The sequence below is a fragment of the Gossypium hirsutum genome, chromosome D02 (genome assembly GCF_007990345.1).
Source record: "Gossypium hirsutum isolate 1008001.06 chromosome D02, Gossypium_hirsutum_v2.1, whole genome shotgun sequence".
NCBI classification, from domain to species: Eukaryota; Viridiplantae; Streptophyta; class Magnoliopsida; order Malvales; family Malvaceae; genus Gossypium; species Gossypium hirsutum.
The window spans coordinates 71,237,762-71,250,641 of NC_053438.1; the positions used below are offsets into that span (position 1 = coordinate 71,237,762).

A 12,880-nucleotide genomic window follows, 5' to 3' on the forward strand; every position below is an offset into this window, starting at 1 on the left:
ATCTCGTTTAAATACTTGAGTTTGGATTCAATGTTCAATTTGGTACTCGAGTTTTATTTCTTTTGTCCCAATTAAGTACTTGTGTTTTTTTACTATAGTACACGTGCCAAACATTCATTGGGTTGTTTGATTTGGGTACCAAATTGAACATTGAATTTAAACTCAAATACCAAATTGAGACAAAAAAAATTAAGTACCAATTTGAATATTGAAACTAATAATAAATAGTATATTAACCTTTTAAAAAATTATATATTAAAAATTGGCTAAGTTAATCGGTTTAATTACAAAAGTTCATAACGAATAACTAACATAATCTAGTTTATATTTTGGTTTACTCTTAATCATTATAATCGATAACGTTAATATATATGGAGGTATTCAACTTAGCAATTTATATTTACTTGTACTTAAAATTTTTTTGGATCTAATTGATATCTAAACTTGAAAACCGTAAACTAAGTTGATACATTTTTTAAGTACCTAATTAACACCGTTAAAATAAGAAATTTAAAATTTATTTAAAAATTAGATTTTTTTTTTTTGCCATTTGGTTAAAATGTGAGACTATCACATGACACTATACTATTGATTGTCGATACCACATCAACACCATGTTAGCATATTTTCATAGTGTTAATCAAATACCTAAAAAAGTATAAATTTACATACGACTTCCAAATTTAGGTACCAAATAGTCATAAATTACCAAATGTTTCCTTATATATAAACCCTAATCGATTTGAACTAACTCGACAAAAACTATCAAATAAACCGTTCCGACTTTCACATTGCCTATCTACCTCCCCTCTTTCCCTTTTGGCTGCTCACGTCACCACGTGGGACTTGGGAAAGATCAAGTTCAAATATTTCAATGGGTTGGATCAAGTTTAAACTCAAACAAGACCCAAATTTGACTTGTTTTTCAAGTTTATAAAATATTTATATTATTTATTTTTAGATATTATGTACTTTATAAAATATAAAAGTTAAATCTATAAAAATATATAATATTATAATGTAAACATTTAAAAAATATTAAATTATCTATATATAATATTTTAATAAATAAAAAATATATAAATCTATTAAATATTAAATAAAAAACAATATATTTTTCAAAAATAGTATGAACAAACTTAAAATGGACTTAAACTAATCATTTACAAATACGAGTGAGCTTGAACAAAACTTTTTAAGTCCATATTTGAGGCTGAATTAGGTTTAGACAAACATAAAATGTGTTATATCATACTTAAACCCGACCTATATAAACACTTCTAGATCTCGCTAATGGGTAACTCTGAGCTTTCAACGAGGTGGCAAATCTAGAGTTTGAGAAAAACTCTGAACAAAAACATGAAATAGAGCAATTTGTAGCTTTAATTATCCCCCTAACTACAAACGAAAGCATTTCGTAACAGAAATGTCATGGATTGAAGTGGCTCGAGAGCATTTATCCATGTTATTTACTTCAAATAGATGAGCTTAGAGTATTGTGTCGATCTTTTACTGCCAATACGGTTTGTAGGACACGATATCATGTAGGAGAAAACATGAACTACATAACTATTAGCCAGATGATTGAACTAAGTTCTGCTAAATTTGTAACGGATGTTCTGTTATAGAAAAGAGTAATATGGCTTTCACTTCATTCTTTTGCGGACCTCGTAAAAGTAGCTTAGGATCACCACTGCGGCGGCAACAGCAACCCCCACGGCACCCTGTGCCAATACAGTGCTGTCCTTCACCATTACCTTGGAGCGAGCTGAAGTGGGAGTAAACCCGAGTTCCGAAAGTTTCTTATGAGATTCGGCATAATCTCTGAAGAATGCATCCTCATCCTGCCAAGTTTAAAAGGTTGGCCAAATTCCATTAAAAATCACATGATGCAGAATTGGTATTTATTTGCATGATGTCTCAGTCCAACATTGGTCTATAACACCTAAAGGGGTGCCCGAAACATTGTTGATAGTGGTTAGCCTTTCGACAATGTTCCGGTTTGGTTAACAATAGACAAGGATCAAGCGGAAACATCTACATGCAATAGATTAATAACATAAAAGGGTCTTTATAACAGCAGAAACCAACTCAAGCAAGGTTGAATTTGGTTAGAAGAGGACAAATGATTAACTGCTCAAATAGCGGTGCTGCTAGAATCTAGTTATTTCGACTAGCAACTGGCACAAATAGAAACAGTAAAAGCAACAAAACAATCTTCCAAGAATAAAGGTCTAATAAGACCAGACAGAAAACCTTATTGAATACCAAGGCAAGTACATTATAAAGTGACATCGACTAGATCGCTCTTGAAGTATAGGTAAGACAAAAGGAAGCCATTCGGTTATGGTGTTGTACCTTGGCATAGAGCTCTACATACTTGCGGAACTCAGGGTCATCTAACAAAGCCTTGTCTGTTGGAAGTTTCAAAAGCCCTTCTGATTCCCCTTTTAGCAGCTCCCTGGTACAATAATAGTAAATGGATTCATATGAATTCTAAGGAGGAAAGTTAAATAGCATGCAAATCACAGATTTAATCTTACACAAAGTAAGAGTTGTCGAACTTCAGGGGTTCATTGGTCCAAGGGCCATCAAAACCTGATCTCTCAGGATGAGCCCTTCCCTGTAACACCAAAGCCAACACCAAAGGTTTGATATTGATCATATAACAAACATAACCAGGAATATAGACAATCAAAAACATTTTAAAAAATAAAATACCAGAGTGTGACCCCCAGATAATGCCACAATATCTTTGTCAGAAAGACCCATTCGATAGAAGATGTCCCTCAGATGAGGTGCACCTAACACCATGATTTAGAAGGGTAAAGAAAAGAGAGATGCAACATATAGAGCACACAACTTCAGACTATAGAAACATAAGCTTAGATGTGCATTTAAAATAAGGTGATAAGATGTGGAGCAATGTATTCGAAACGAGGGTAACAATAACACAACAGTCATAACTCAATCTATTCGATGAAGATCATATTTAGTACATTAGAACTGCAGAAAACACTGAAGGTAAGAAATCACATAAATATTAGCCATAAGACAATAGATATGACCATATTTAGTTTTACTATATAGATCATCTAAGTATCAAAATGTAGAAATATTGAAAGCATATGGAAGTCAGAATTTACAGTTCTCAGTATGTGGAAATCAGAAATTCAAGTTACTGTTCCACAAATGGCTTCAGAAATTTATTTTACCTCTTTTAGCATCTGGCAGTCGGCCTTCCCTGGGGCAAATGTTTGAATCCTATTAAATAGAACAGCGTTAATCAAAATAAATTAAAGAGGAAACAAGCTACATTTGCAAGAATAAACCCCTACAAGATACCTTTCTTCCAGGTACAAAGTCAATGGTAGGACCTCCAGTGACTTCAACAGCAACAACACCAGCAAGCTGAAAATGAAAATGATACAATTACAGATCACTCATCATCCAACACACAACCAACAGCTTCAGTTTAATCTAAGTGCAGTAATTTATGTGGTGTGCCATATTATGATGAAACATGCCGTAAAGAAATAGAGTGTTACTACTGTAAGTACAGCAAACATTCTCAAACTCTACAACACCTCTTAAATAATTACTTATACATTTCTTATTTCAATATTTCACGCTACTTTTCTGCAAATCACAAAATCAACCAAACTTTGTAACCTCTTTCTTTTCATTTTAACAAAAAACTACAGTCACCAAGCTTCTTCTTTCTTGTTAAGTACCAGCCATCATCTCAAAATCTAAATCAAGAAGTTCTTTCATAGAACAATTCTATTAGGTCAATCATTTAACCTACCAAATAGTAGTTTATATATACTGTATTATAGAAAGAATCTAGTTAATTGGATAAAAAAAAGTTTGCCTTCCTCTAAAGAATCTAAACCACAGACATTTGCCTCAAGCTCTAGCAAGGATTTTAGATTAAGTTTTAGGGACTAATAAATGTGTAAATATTTCTTTATTTCCCCAATGAGCTCATAGAAGAATAGAAGCAGAGCCATTTTCCTTGAAGACTAATTACAGGAAGCATGCAATGATTTCCTTTAAAAGCCAAAATATATTAGACATTTTTCTCGATGTTTCTCAAGCAACATCATCCTGTGTCCTTAATGCTATAGGTCTGTCATTTAATTTCCTCATCTAAGAATTCTTTCTATAAAATCAAATAGAATACACTGTACACTTATGAATTCCTCAATGATGCAACTAAATCCCAAATAAAATGCACGCTAACTCTTTCAACTCCATAATCACCTGGTATAGGTCAGCATACGTAATTTTAGGATGTTTAGCCTTCACTTCCTCTGAAATGTTTCAAAGAAAATACTCTTCAGTCAGAATAAACAAATAAATAAAATATGTTCTAGTTTGAGATGTATATTTTAACACAAACTACATCCTATACGTATGAAGATATGTTACATGCATGAGCATGAAAATGAAAAAATGTAGTAATATATATATTCAAACACTTGTTAGAAATTCAGCTCATATAGTAGCTGGTATAATTTACACAAATGAATCACAAAGGTTGACATCTTTCTACCACCAAATTCTGAAGGAGGACACAACTGACTATCCAACAATGAGACAATAGTTCACTTTAAAGGAGATGATTCTTTGCCGAATGAGGGAACAAACAAGGTACCACCTAAATCTCAATGGCTAAAACCTAACAGAGACATGCAAGTTCAACCTTATATAGCAAGATCAAAATAAGATCTCCCCAATCACTTTGAGTCCATGCTATGTTCGTTTTTTGCAATAGGATCAGACAAATAACATTACCCTGAGCTAAACTTTTAAAAAGAAATTACATCAGTCCTGCCATAGTCCTTTCGAACAATCAAGTCATGCTCATATCTAAGATATTGAAGCAAATGGTTCCGTTGTTAAACTCTATGTCAACACCACTCATCAACATAATTGACAGTTGATACTCCTGCTTACATCTTCTAAAATTTCTAACCCTTAGAAAAGGAAAACAAAACCCCTCTCTAGTGAGTGAAAAAGTTAAAAATCATTTCAGCATTCCAGATTCAGAAACCTCTATATCAACATGAATGGACTTGAAGCCATACCAGGGTTACTCGTATTTTTCATTCCTTTAAAACTCTATATTCAACATCGATTCTGAATGTCAGGTAAAACGTGCATTTGGAGTGTTTCAACTGCAATACTAATCCTCAAGATTATGTTGAAATAAGATAATCTATATTCTTCCAATATTGAAATGCTCTTAAGATGTGCATTCTTAGTTAACCAATGGCAGCTTAAAAGCATCAAATGATTTTAAACTTGTTCATACTAACTAGGAATCAACTGTTGCATTGCATACTAATCCATAAACATTTTATACGAATTTGAAAGTTATATATTTACAGTAAGAAAACAATAATCACAATAATAAGCATTAGAATTAGAATCTGACCACAAAAATCAATAGCGATTTTCAAGCCGCTATTGGCGCCATGAGTGAACTCTTCTTCATTCCTTATAGAGCCATTTGGACCTCCGGTTTTAGTACTCACATCATACGTCCCGGCATCGTGCCACCTTCAAGAAAAAAAAAATCAGTTCAAAGTGAAGAATTCATCGATACAAAGTCAAATTAAAAAAAAAAAGTAATAATACTCCTAAATGGCTAAATCCACTATTTTTTCAGGTTTATCAGTTATTTCTCAATTAGTATCACGAGATTTCAAATTTCTTTTAGCTATATTCCTTGAATCTTTAATAAACAGCACAAAACGAAGACGAAGATAAAAGGGAAAAAAAATACGCTAAGCGAAGCATGATAGGAGCGCAGTTCTTCAAGGCGATGAAAGCGCGAAGGTCTCGACGAGCTTTATCGATCTCCTTGAGATACTCGGTATCGACTACTGGAAACGCCATTGAAGTCTTCGTCTCAGTTTCAAATTATCAACAATCAACTGATTTTTGTGTGTTAGCCTTTTGGAAAGTGAAGAAATGGTCCAGAAATTAGCTTATTTATTTTAGTTTTTTTTTTGTGATTTTATTTATTGTCTTTTGGTTTTTTGCTTGTTTTCTTGGGATTCGAAAAAAAGAAGATAAGCCAATGAAATTTAGATATGGGTTTATTTACTTTTTTGGACTATTTGGGAGCTAGAGGTGTTTATATTTTTATACAATTTTTAAATTTAATGAAAAATATTATTATTATTTTTTAATGCTAAAACCAGTTATTGAGTGTCTATAAGGGTTGGTATGTACTCAGATTTAAAATTTTTTAAAATTTATTGATTGAGTTTTAGTACAATCACATAGATATTGTAAGAGAATGTGAGTTTGAATGCGCTGAAACGCATTATCTTCTTATTTATGGGTTGGAGAGATATTATTAGTAGTTTTAAACAATTGAAAAAACAGACTTATAACTCAAGCTTAACTCTCCTAAACAATTGGTTTTCATGCACTGCATCTTCAATGTTATGACTTGTCTATGGGTCGAGCTAGGTTCTAATAAAATTTTTGGCCCAATTGATAGGTCTGAGTTTGGTCCAACCTAAAAAATTGGCTTAAATTTTTGTCCAAGTTCGACCCACATAAAATTACTAAAACTTGAGTTAGATCCGTCCGTATACATCAAAAACACTAAAACATTGAAATAAATGTTTCTCAACAAATTGAAAATAAATGTTTTTATACTTAAATAACACTAAGATAGGTGCAATTTAACAAGCAAATGCCTCTAAAATAATAGTTAAATTAACAACAAAACAATATAGTAGCAACATATAAAATGACAACAAAACAATGGAAAAACAGTAGGAAATCAACAACAAAATAGTGGAAAAACAACAATAAAATAATAGCTTTTTTTGTGCAAATTCGGGCTAGGGCTAGCCCAAAAACTTTATTCAAGACTTGACTCGTTTTTTAAACGAGTATTATTTTCTACCTAAGCATGTATTTTTACTTAAACTCTCTCACTTTTCAGGCGGACTTTGGCCCGACCTATGGACAAATCTAGTTATAACCCTAACCCTACTTAGAGGTATTCATGGGTTGAGTTGGGTTGAATTCGGGTCAATCTTAAGCATAATATTAATACATGATATAGTTGCCTGAGTTTGGTTTGACCTGATATATGAACCTAAAATTTTACCTAAGCTTATCCGCATTTGTAAATGGCTAACCCAAATCTATTTTAAACTCATTCTTATTTTTTTTTAATTTTAAATATATATATTTATATTATCTTAATTTAATATTTAATTTTATTAAATTTTTATATATAAACATCTTAACATTTTTTAATTTTTTATATATAAAGTTAATTTTTTATATTAAAATAAAATAATATAAAAATTATGAACTTTAAAAACCAGGTGGAACAGGGCTGGGCCGAGACGAATTTAGGCCTTCAGCCTAGCTTATATTTTGGACTAACCTAATTTTCATAACAAGGGTATAGCTAAAGTAGCTTGGGCCTTGACCCCTTAGTTAAATGGAAAACTTTCATTTGAACCCCTCTTAAACTTAAATCATTCTATTTAGGTCTTTTAGTTCTTAATTGAAAAGACACTTTTCATTTTCGGCCCCTTCGAGAAAATTAACAATGAAATTTAATATTTTTTTAACTTTGATCCGTCCAAAATTTTAGCTTTGGCCCCTCCAAAAATTTATAATTTTATCTCATCTTCCAAGTAAAATTTCTAGCTTTACCCTGTTTAAAAACATCAATGAAGAAGTCATTCTATCAAATCAATGCTTTTCATATAGTATCTACACATATTTACAAATTGATCCACGTATTTTACATGCTTCACATCAAATACTGATACTACGAGGGCTCAATTGAAAATTTTAAAATCCGAATCATAGTTTGAAAGTTGAAAGTGTGGGGCGCAAAGCGCAATTGACCTCGATTATATTTTCTTAATTTACAGAGAAGTCCTTTAACTACATATAAATTGACAGCAAAATTATTTCTGACCAGAAAAATAAACACACACACACACACACAAAAAAAAAAGGGACGCTGGAATCTCTGCAACTAAAGCGTCTTTCTGGTCCGTCCATTTCAAGATCTTCATAATGCCATAAATTTACCATTTTTATTGACTGTTTTTCTGCAATAAAAATTCATAATTTATTGTTCTCGTATACAATAATTTCACTTTCTTATTACCCGATTCTTACTTTTCTTCCAATCAGTCCTTAGTCTTTGCGCCTTTGTTTTTAACTCTTTAAAAAACGAGCCGCCGTTTATTTTCTAGGGTTTCAAATTATCGAAAAATCCATGATTACGTTGCTTTTTCTTTGATTCTTTGATCTGGGTTTCTCTTTGAACCTTAGATTTTATCGAAATTGTTCGACCCATCACAGGTTTCTCAACCGGCTGAGTTTAATTTCCGAGTAAGACTCATTTCTTCTTCTTTTTGTTGATGGTGATAATTGCGGGATTCATTTTCAGTGTAATGGTGATAAAAGCATATATGTGTTTTATTAGAACTTGTACATACTGTTAATTTTTTTTTTATTTTTATGTTGCTACTTGGTAATTGGGCATGATTTATGATCTGGGTCAGGTTCAAAATCGTGTGAGTGTTTTTGCACCTGTAATGGACGACGGGGAGCTTGATTTTTCAAACCAGGAAGTCTTTTCCGGGAATAACATGGGTGATATCCCAAGCAGTTGTTCAATGGACAGTTTTTTCGATGAATTGCTCAATGATTCTCATGCTTGTACCCATACACACACTTGTAACCCGCCTGGACCGGATAACTCTCATACACACACTTGTTTCCATGTCCATACCAAAATTGTGCCTGCCTCAACTGAAGATAAGGCTTCAATCGATGACACTGCTGGTTCTAGGGAGAAATCGAAGAAACGACCTCTGGGGAATCGAGAAGCTGTGAGGAAGTATAGGGAAAAGGTTAAGGCACGAGCCGCATCGTTGGAGGATGAGGTTATGAGATTGAGAGCAGTGAACCAGCAGCTGTTGAAGAGATTGCAGGGTCAAGCTGCATTGGAGGCTGAGGTTGCAAGGCTTAAGTGTTTGCTCGTGGATATCCGAGGGAGAATAGAAGGGGAGATCGGTTCTTTTCCATATCAGAAATCGGCAACTGCTGTTAATGGTATGAACATGCCTGGTGCTTATGTGATGAATCCCTGCAATGTGCAATGCAATGATCAGATGTATTGCCTTCATCCTGGAGTCGAAGGGAGAACTGGAGAAGATGCGGCCCTGAATGGACAGGGATTTAATGGGTGTGGCTTCGACAATGTTCAGTGTTTGGCAGACTATAACTCCGAAGCAAAGGAGCTTTCTACAGGTGGGGTTGGAAGTGGCGGGTCCAACGGCAATTCTTCTGGCACTAAAAGGAGGAAAGGTAAGATTTTGGGTTTCTTTGTCTTAAATTCTTTATATAATTCTGGTCACTAACATAATCAATTATTAGTTTTTTAGAATGATCAATAGAGGCATGAAGTTTTTTGCTTGGTTTGTGCTTTGTTGTACCTTCTCAGGGCTGCTATAAGTAGTTTTGTTCTTGTGTGTTTATGTTGAAGTTATTTGTTGTAACTATATAGTTCATTTATTGTTTTAAGCATATCAACCATGTGGTAGTTCTGGTCCATAGCAACATCAATTATTAGTGATTAAATGATCAATAGAGGAATGAAGTTTTTTGCTTGGTTTGTGCTTTTTTTTACCTTGTCAGGGCTGCCATAAGGAGTTCTGTTCTTGTGTGTTTATGTTGAAGTTATATGCTGTAATTATATAGTTCATTTATTGTTTTAAGCATATCAACCATGTGGTAATCCCAGTCAATAACAACATCAATTATTAGAGTTTAGAATATGATCAATAGAGGAATGAAGTTTTTTGCTCGGTTTGTGCTTCGTTTCACCTTGTCAGGGCTGCTATAAGGAGTTTTGTTCTTGTGTGTTTATGTTGAAGTTATTTGCTGTAACTATACAGTTCGTTTGTCGGTCTAAGCATATCAACCATATGGTAATTCTGGTCAATAATGACATCAATTATTACTGTTTCGAATGACCAGTAGAGGAATGAAGTTTTTTTCTTGGTTTATGTATGTTTTAAATAGGCTTGCTCTCTCATACTGAGCAGTCTTCATAGTGTAAAGAAAAACAGCATATTTATTGTTCAATGCAAGACATGTCCAAATCCTTTTGGTGCATGAGCCCTACTCAGAAGATATATGAAGTTGTTCTTGCAAAATCCGGAACATTATGAACTTTGGTGATTGTTTCCAAACTAATTGTTGCCGCATACTATGTGTAGCACTCTTGTTTCTAGTATTCTTTGGCTATGAGGCTGATACTTGTTTTCTTGGCAGGTGTTCGTCCAGCCACAGCAGGTTGAAAAACTGTCAAGTATCATCCAGAGTCTGCGGAGTACAAGATTCGTCTTCCATCAAGCAGTTTTCTTGGGATGCAGCACTTTTTTCCCTCAGGTCGCATTGTGTTTTTATTTTTATTTTTATCATTCTTCTACTAGTTATTTTTAACCCTACTTATGGGTCTTGTCTTCTTAGTTTATATCCGTGGCGTATAAATAATTCTCTTCCAACAAGCTGTTTCGCATTGCCTTTTTATCATCTTTTTCATTCCGGCTCTTTTTCTTTTTTTCTTTTTTTTGTTTTTTTGTTGAATGGTCTTCTTAGTTTATATGGTTTAAAGCAGACAACCTTGTAAAGCTCAAACTTTTCTGGATTTAATAACTTGTACCATTTTCGAGCAGCGACTGATAGTCTGGTTTTCTTACCAAAAGCTAAACTCGACCGAAATAAAAGGCCTTATCTCGTCTTTTTACTCGCATTGCATGAGTATTCATTAGTAACTACTGTCGATGATGCTAAGCTATGCTGATTTTCTTTTTGCCTTGGTTCTGGTTCGGTTGTTCTAAGCTATATGGATTCTTTTATTGCTGAATTACAGAATTAGGGAAGATGGAATATCTTTGATGATGTTTCGCTACTGTGAGCCCTTATCGGGTGAGTTACGAGTTTCAGTCACTGTTAGATGTAACATGTCATTCATATGGGAGGCTGCAGGTTAGCTTGCATATACCTTTCAGCCATTCGTATTCGGCTATTCCAGTTTTGCATGGCATTGACAGGAATATTGCTTTTGCCATAAGTATTCTGTTTAGGAAGGGTATGAGTTGCAGTCCCGAGGGAAACGCCTCATCATTGTCCGATGAAAACTTACCGATAATTGTAAAAGATGGTGTAGTCGAGCATTGCAGGTGTTTCTTTCTGTTTCATGGACTGATGATAATCCCGGAGAGTAGTCGGCTTCTTAGCTTTCTTGGAGCTTACAAGTTACAATTGAAACAAAAATGGGGGAAAAGAGAAAAAAAGTGTGGCATTCTGATATATATATAAAGTGGTTGGATTTTGAGGATTCAATGAACTATTAGATCTTGAATTCCCTTTATAAGTCCTAATCCTTGACCCGAACTTAAAATGAATTTCGTTAAACTTGAAATGATTTGTAGATGAAAAAATCTGAATATCTTGGGTCGCTTGAATGAATGAATCGTAAACAAATGTCGGAAACACTGGTTTGCAAGGCTTTTCAGCTCCCATTCTTCTCGTGTTTAAGTTCAAGCCCAGTTAATCTAACCCTAAGTGGGCTAGATAGTAATATTATAAAGTTCGGAAACAATTTCAAGTCTCGATTAAATTACAAGTTATAATGAAGAACTAATAAATAAGAATTTGGAGTTCTTTGGAATTTTATTTAGATAAATGCATACTTGATTGCTTGTAGCTCAAGTAGAGGTGACCCAAAATGGGTTCGCTTCACTTACTTAGATGTAGTATGGTTTAATCTGTCCGTTTTAAGCCAAGAGTTGAGTTAAGGGATTGGAGTGATATGTTACGAGAACCTTTGAATGTATCTGATGAATTTTAATTTAATTCATTGGGCTAAATAGGACTTGTTATGGATATGCATCACCTTATTTTTGAACTATTGTTTGATTTTCAAACGTCAAAAAGGGGAAACCATGATAGCCATCCTACCCTCTATTTATCATCATGACTACAAAATAAATAATATTTGATAATTTAAAAAAAAAAGGGGGGGAGTGATAGTCAATGCTTTTGTTGGTGGGTGTAGTTATGGTGAAAGTGGAAAGTACTGAGTCAACTTTTGAAAAAGAAAAAATAAAGATGCTGATTTTGCTTGCTTGAAAGCAACCAACCCATATTTTCAAGGCTTTTTTTTTTGTTCAATATTTTCAAAACGAGAATATAAAGAATCAGGTTTTAAGAGAAAAATTCGAAATATTATTTATTAGAAGTTGGTGAATGTGTTACCGAATCGAGATTTTGTCTCCTAAGTGTTTGAGGTTATTGGAATGATTGCATATTTATTAGATGTTGGGGTTTTATTTTATTTTTTAAATGCGAGAAAAGTTTTAAAAAATCATATCAATTTAAGAATTAAACAACATTTAATTTTTAAACTTAGCATGTTTTTTCGGTTTCGTCCTTGAATTTTTTTTGTTAATAGTTTTCTCAATTTAATTTCTAAACTTAAATTTTGTTAAAATATTATACCGTGATAATACGAGATTATTTCACATCATTATCTGAAAATTTTAAAAAGTTTATGTAAACTGTAAAAATACAAAATAAAAAAAATTCAAGTGATATAATATGATATCAGACTTTCATATTATAATATCTCAATAAAATTCAAGTTTAGAAACTAAATTGATTAAAACTACTAAGTTCAAAAACTAATAACGTGTACTTCAAGAAAAAAAATCTAATAATGTGAATAAAAAAATTTATGGACCAAATTGAGAGAAAAATGTTAATCTCAAGAATTAAATGTATTATCCGTAATATGTGTGCAGTC

At 33.0% G+C, this 12,880-nt stretch overlaps 2 protein-coding genes across 4 annotated transcripts; one reads left to right on the forward strand and one right to left on the reverse strand.

Annotated features, from left to right (window-relative positions):
* Positions 1-1,365: 1,365 nt before the first annotated feature.
* Positions 1,366-6,123, reverse strand: LOC107908653 (L-ascorbate peroxidase 3). The gene is made up of 9 exons (XM_016835890.2): positions 5,795-6,123; positions 5,444-5,568; positions 4,267-4,316; positions 3,346-3,411; positions 3,216-3,264; positions 2,722-2,804; positions 2,544-2,623; positions 2,359-2,461; positions 1,366-1,844 (listed from the first exon to the last, which is right to left on the reverse strand). Exons 1-9 carry the CDS (start codon positions 5,905-5,907, stop codon positions 1,647-1,649), a joined length of 867 nt encoding a protein of 288 aa, XP_016691379.1. The 5' UTR covers positions 5,908-6,123; the 3' UTR covers positions 1,366-1,646.
* Positions 6,124-7,969: 1,846 nt separating this feature from the next.
* Positions 7,970-11,418, forward strand: LOC107908652 (basic leucine zipper 23). 3 transcript variants are annotated; one of them, XR_001687090.2, is made up of 5 exons: positions 7,979-8,394; positions 8,568-9,375; positions 10,345-10,461; positions 10,946-11,061; positions 11,148-11,418. XR_001687090.2 is itself a non-coding variant. In XM_016835889.2 (3 exons), exons 2-3 carry the CDS (start codon positions 8,601-8,603, stop codon positions 10,368-10,370), a joined length of 801 nt encoding a protein of 266 aa, XP_016691378.1. In that variant the 5' UTR covers positions 7,970-8,394; positions 8,568-8,600; the 3' UTR covers positions 10,371-10,747. The 3 variants fall into 3 exon arrangements, 1 of the variants encoding a protein (XP_016691378.1); XR_001687089.2 differs by having other exon boundaries at positions 10,946-11,418; XM_016835889.2 differs by lacking the exons at positions 10,946-11,061; positions 11,148-11,418 and having other exon boundaries at positions 7,970-8,394; positions 10,345-10,747.
* The last annotated feature ends 1,462 nt before the right edge of the window (positions 11,419-12,880 follow it).

Bases quoted from the DNA above. Each gene is read 5' to 3' on its own strand.
- LOC107908653 (XM_016835890.2), bottom strand. From the start codon at position 5,907: ATGGCGTTTCCAGTAGTCGATACCGAGTATCTCAAGGAGATCGATAAA. The intron at 5,569-5,794 runs GTATTTTTTTTC...TTTTTCTTGAAG, and splicing joins CCTATCATGCTTCGCTTAGC to GTGGCACGATGCCGGGACGT. The intron at 4,317-5,443 runs GTCAGATTCTAA...GAAACATTTCAG, and splicing joins AATCGCTATTGATTTTTGTG to AGGAAGTGAAGGCTAAACAT.
- LOC107908652 (XM_016835889.2), top strand. From the start codon at position 8,601: ATGGACGACGGGGAGCTTGATTTTTCAAACCAGGAAGTCTTTTCCGGG. The intron at 9,376-10,344 runs GTAAGATTTTGG...TTTTCTTGGCAG, and splicing joins TGGCACTAAAAGGAGGAAAG to GTGTTCGTCCAGCCACAGCA.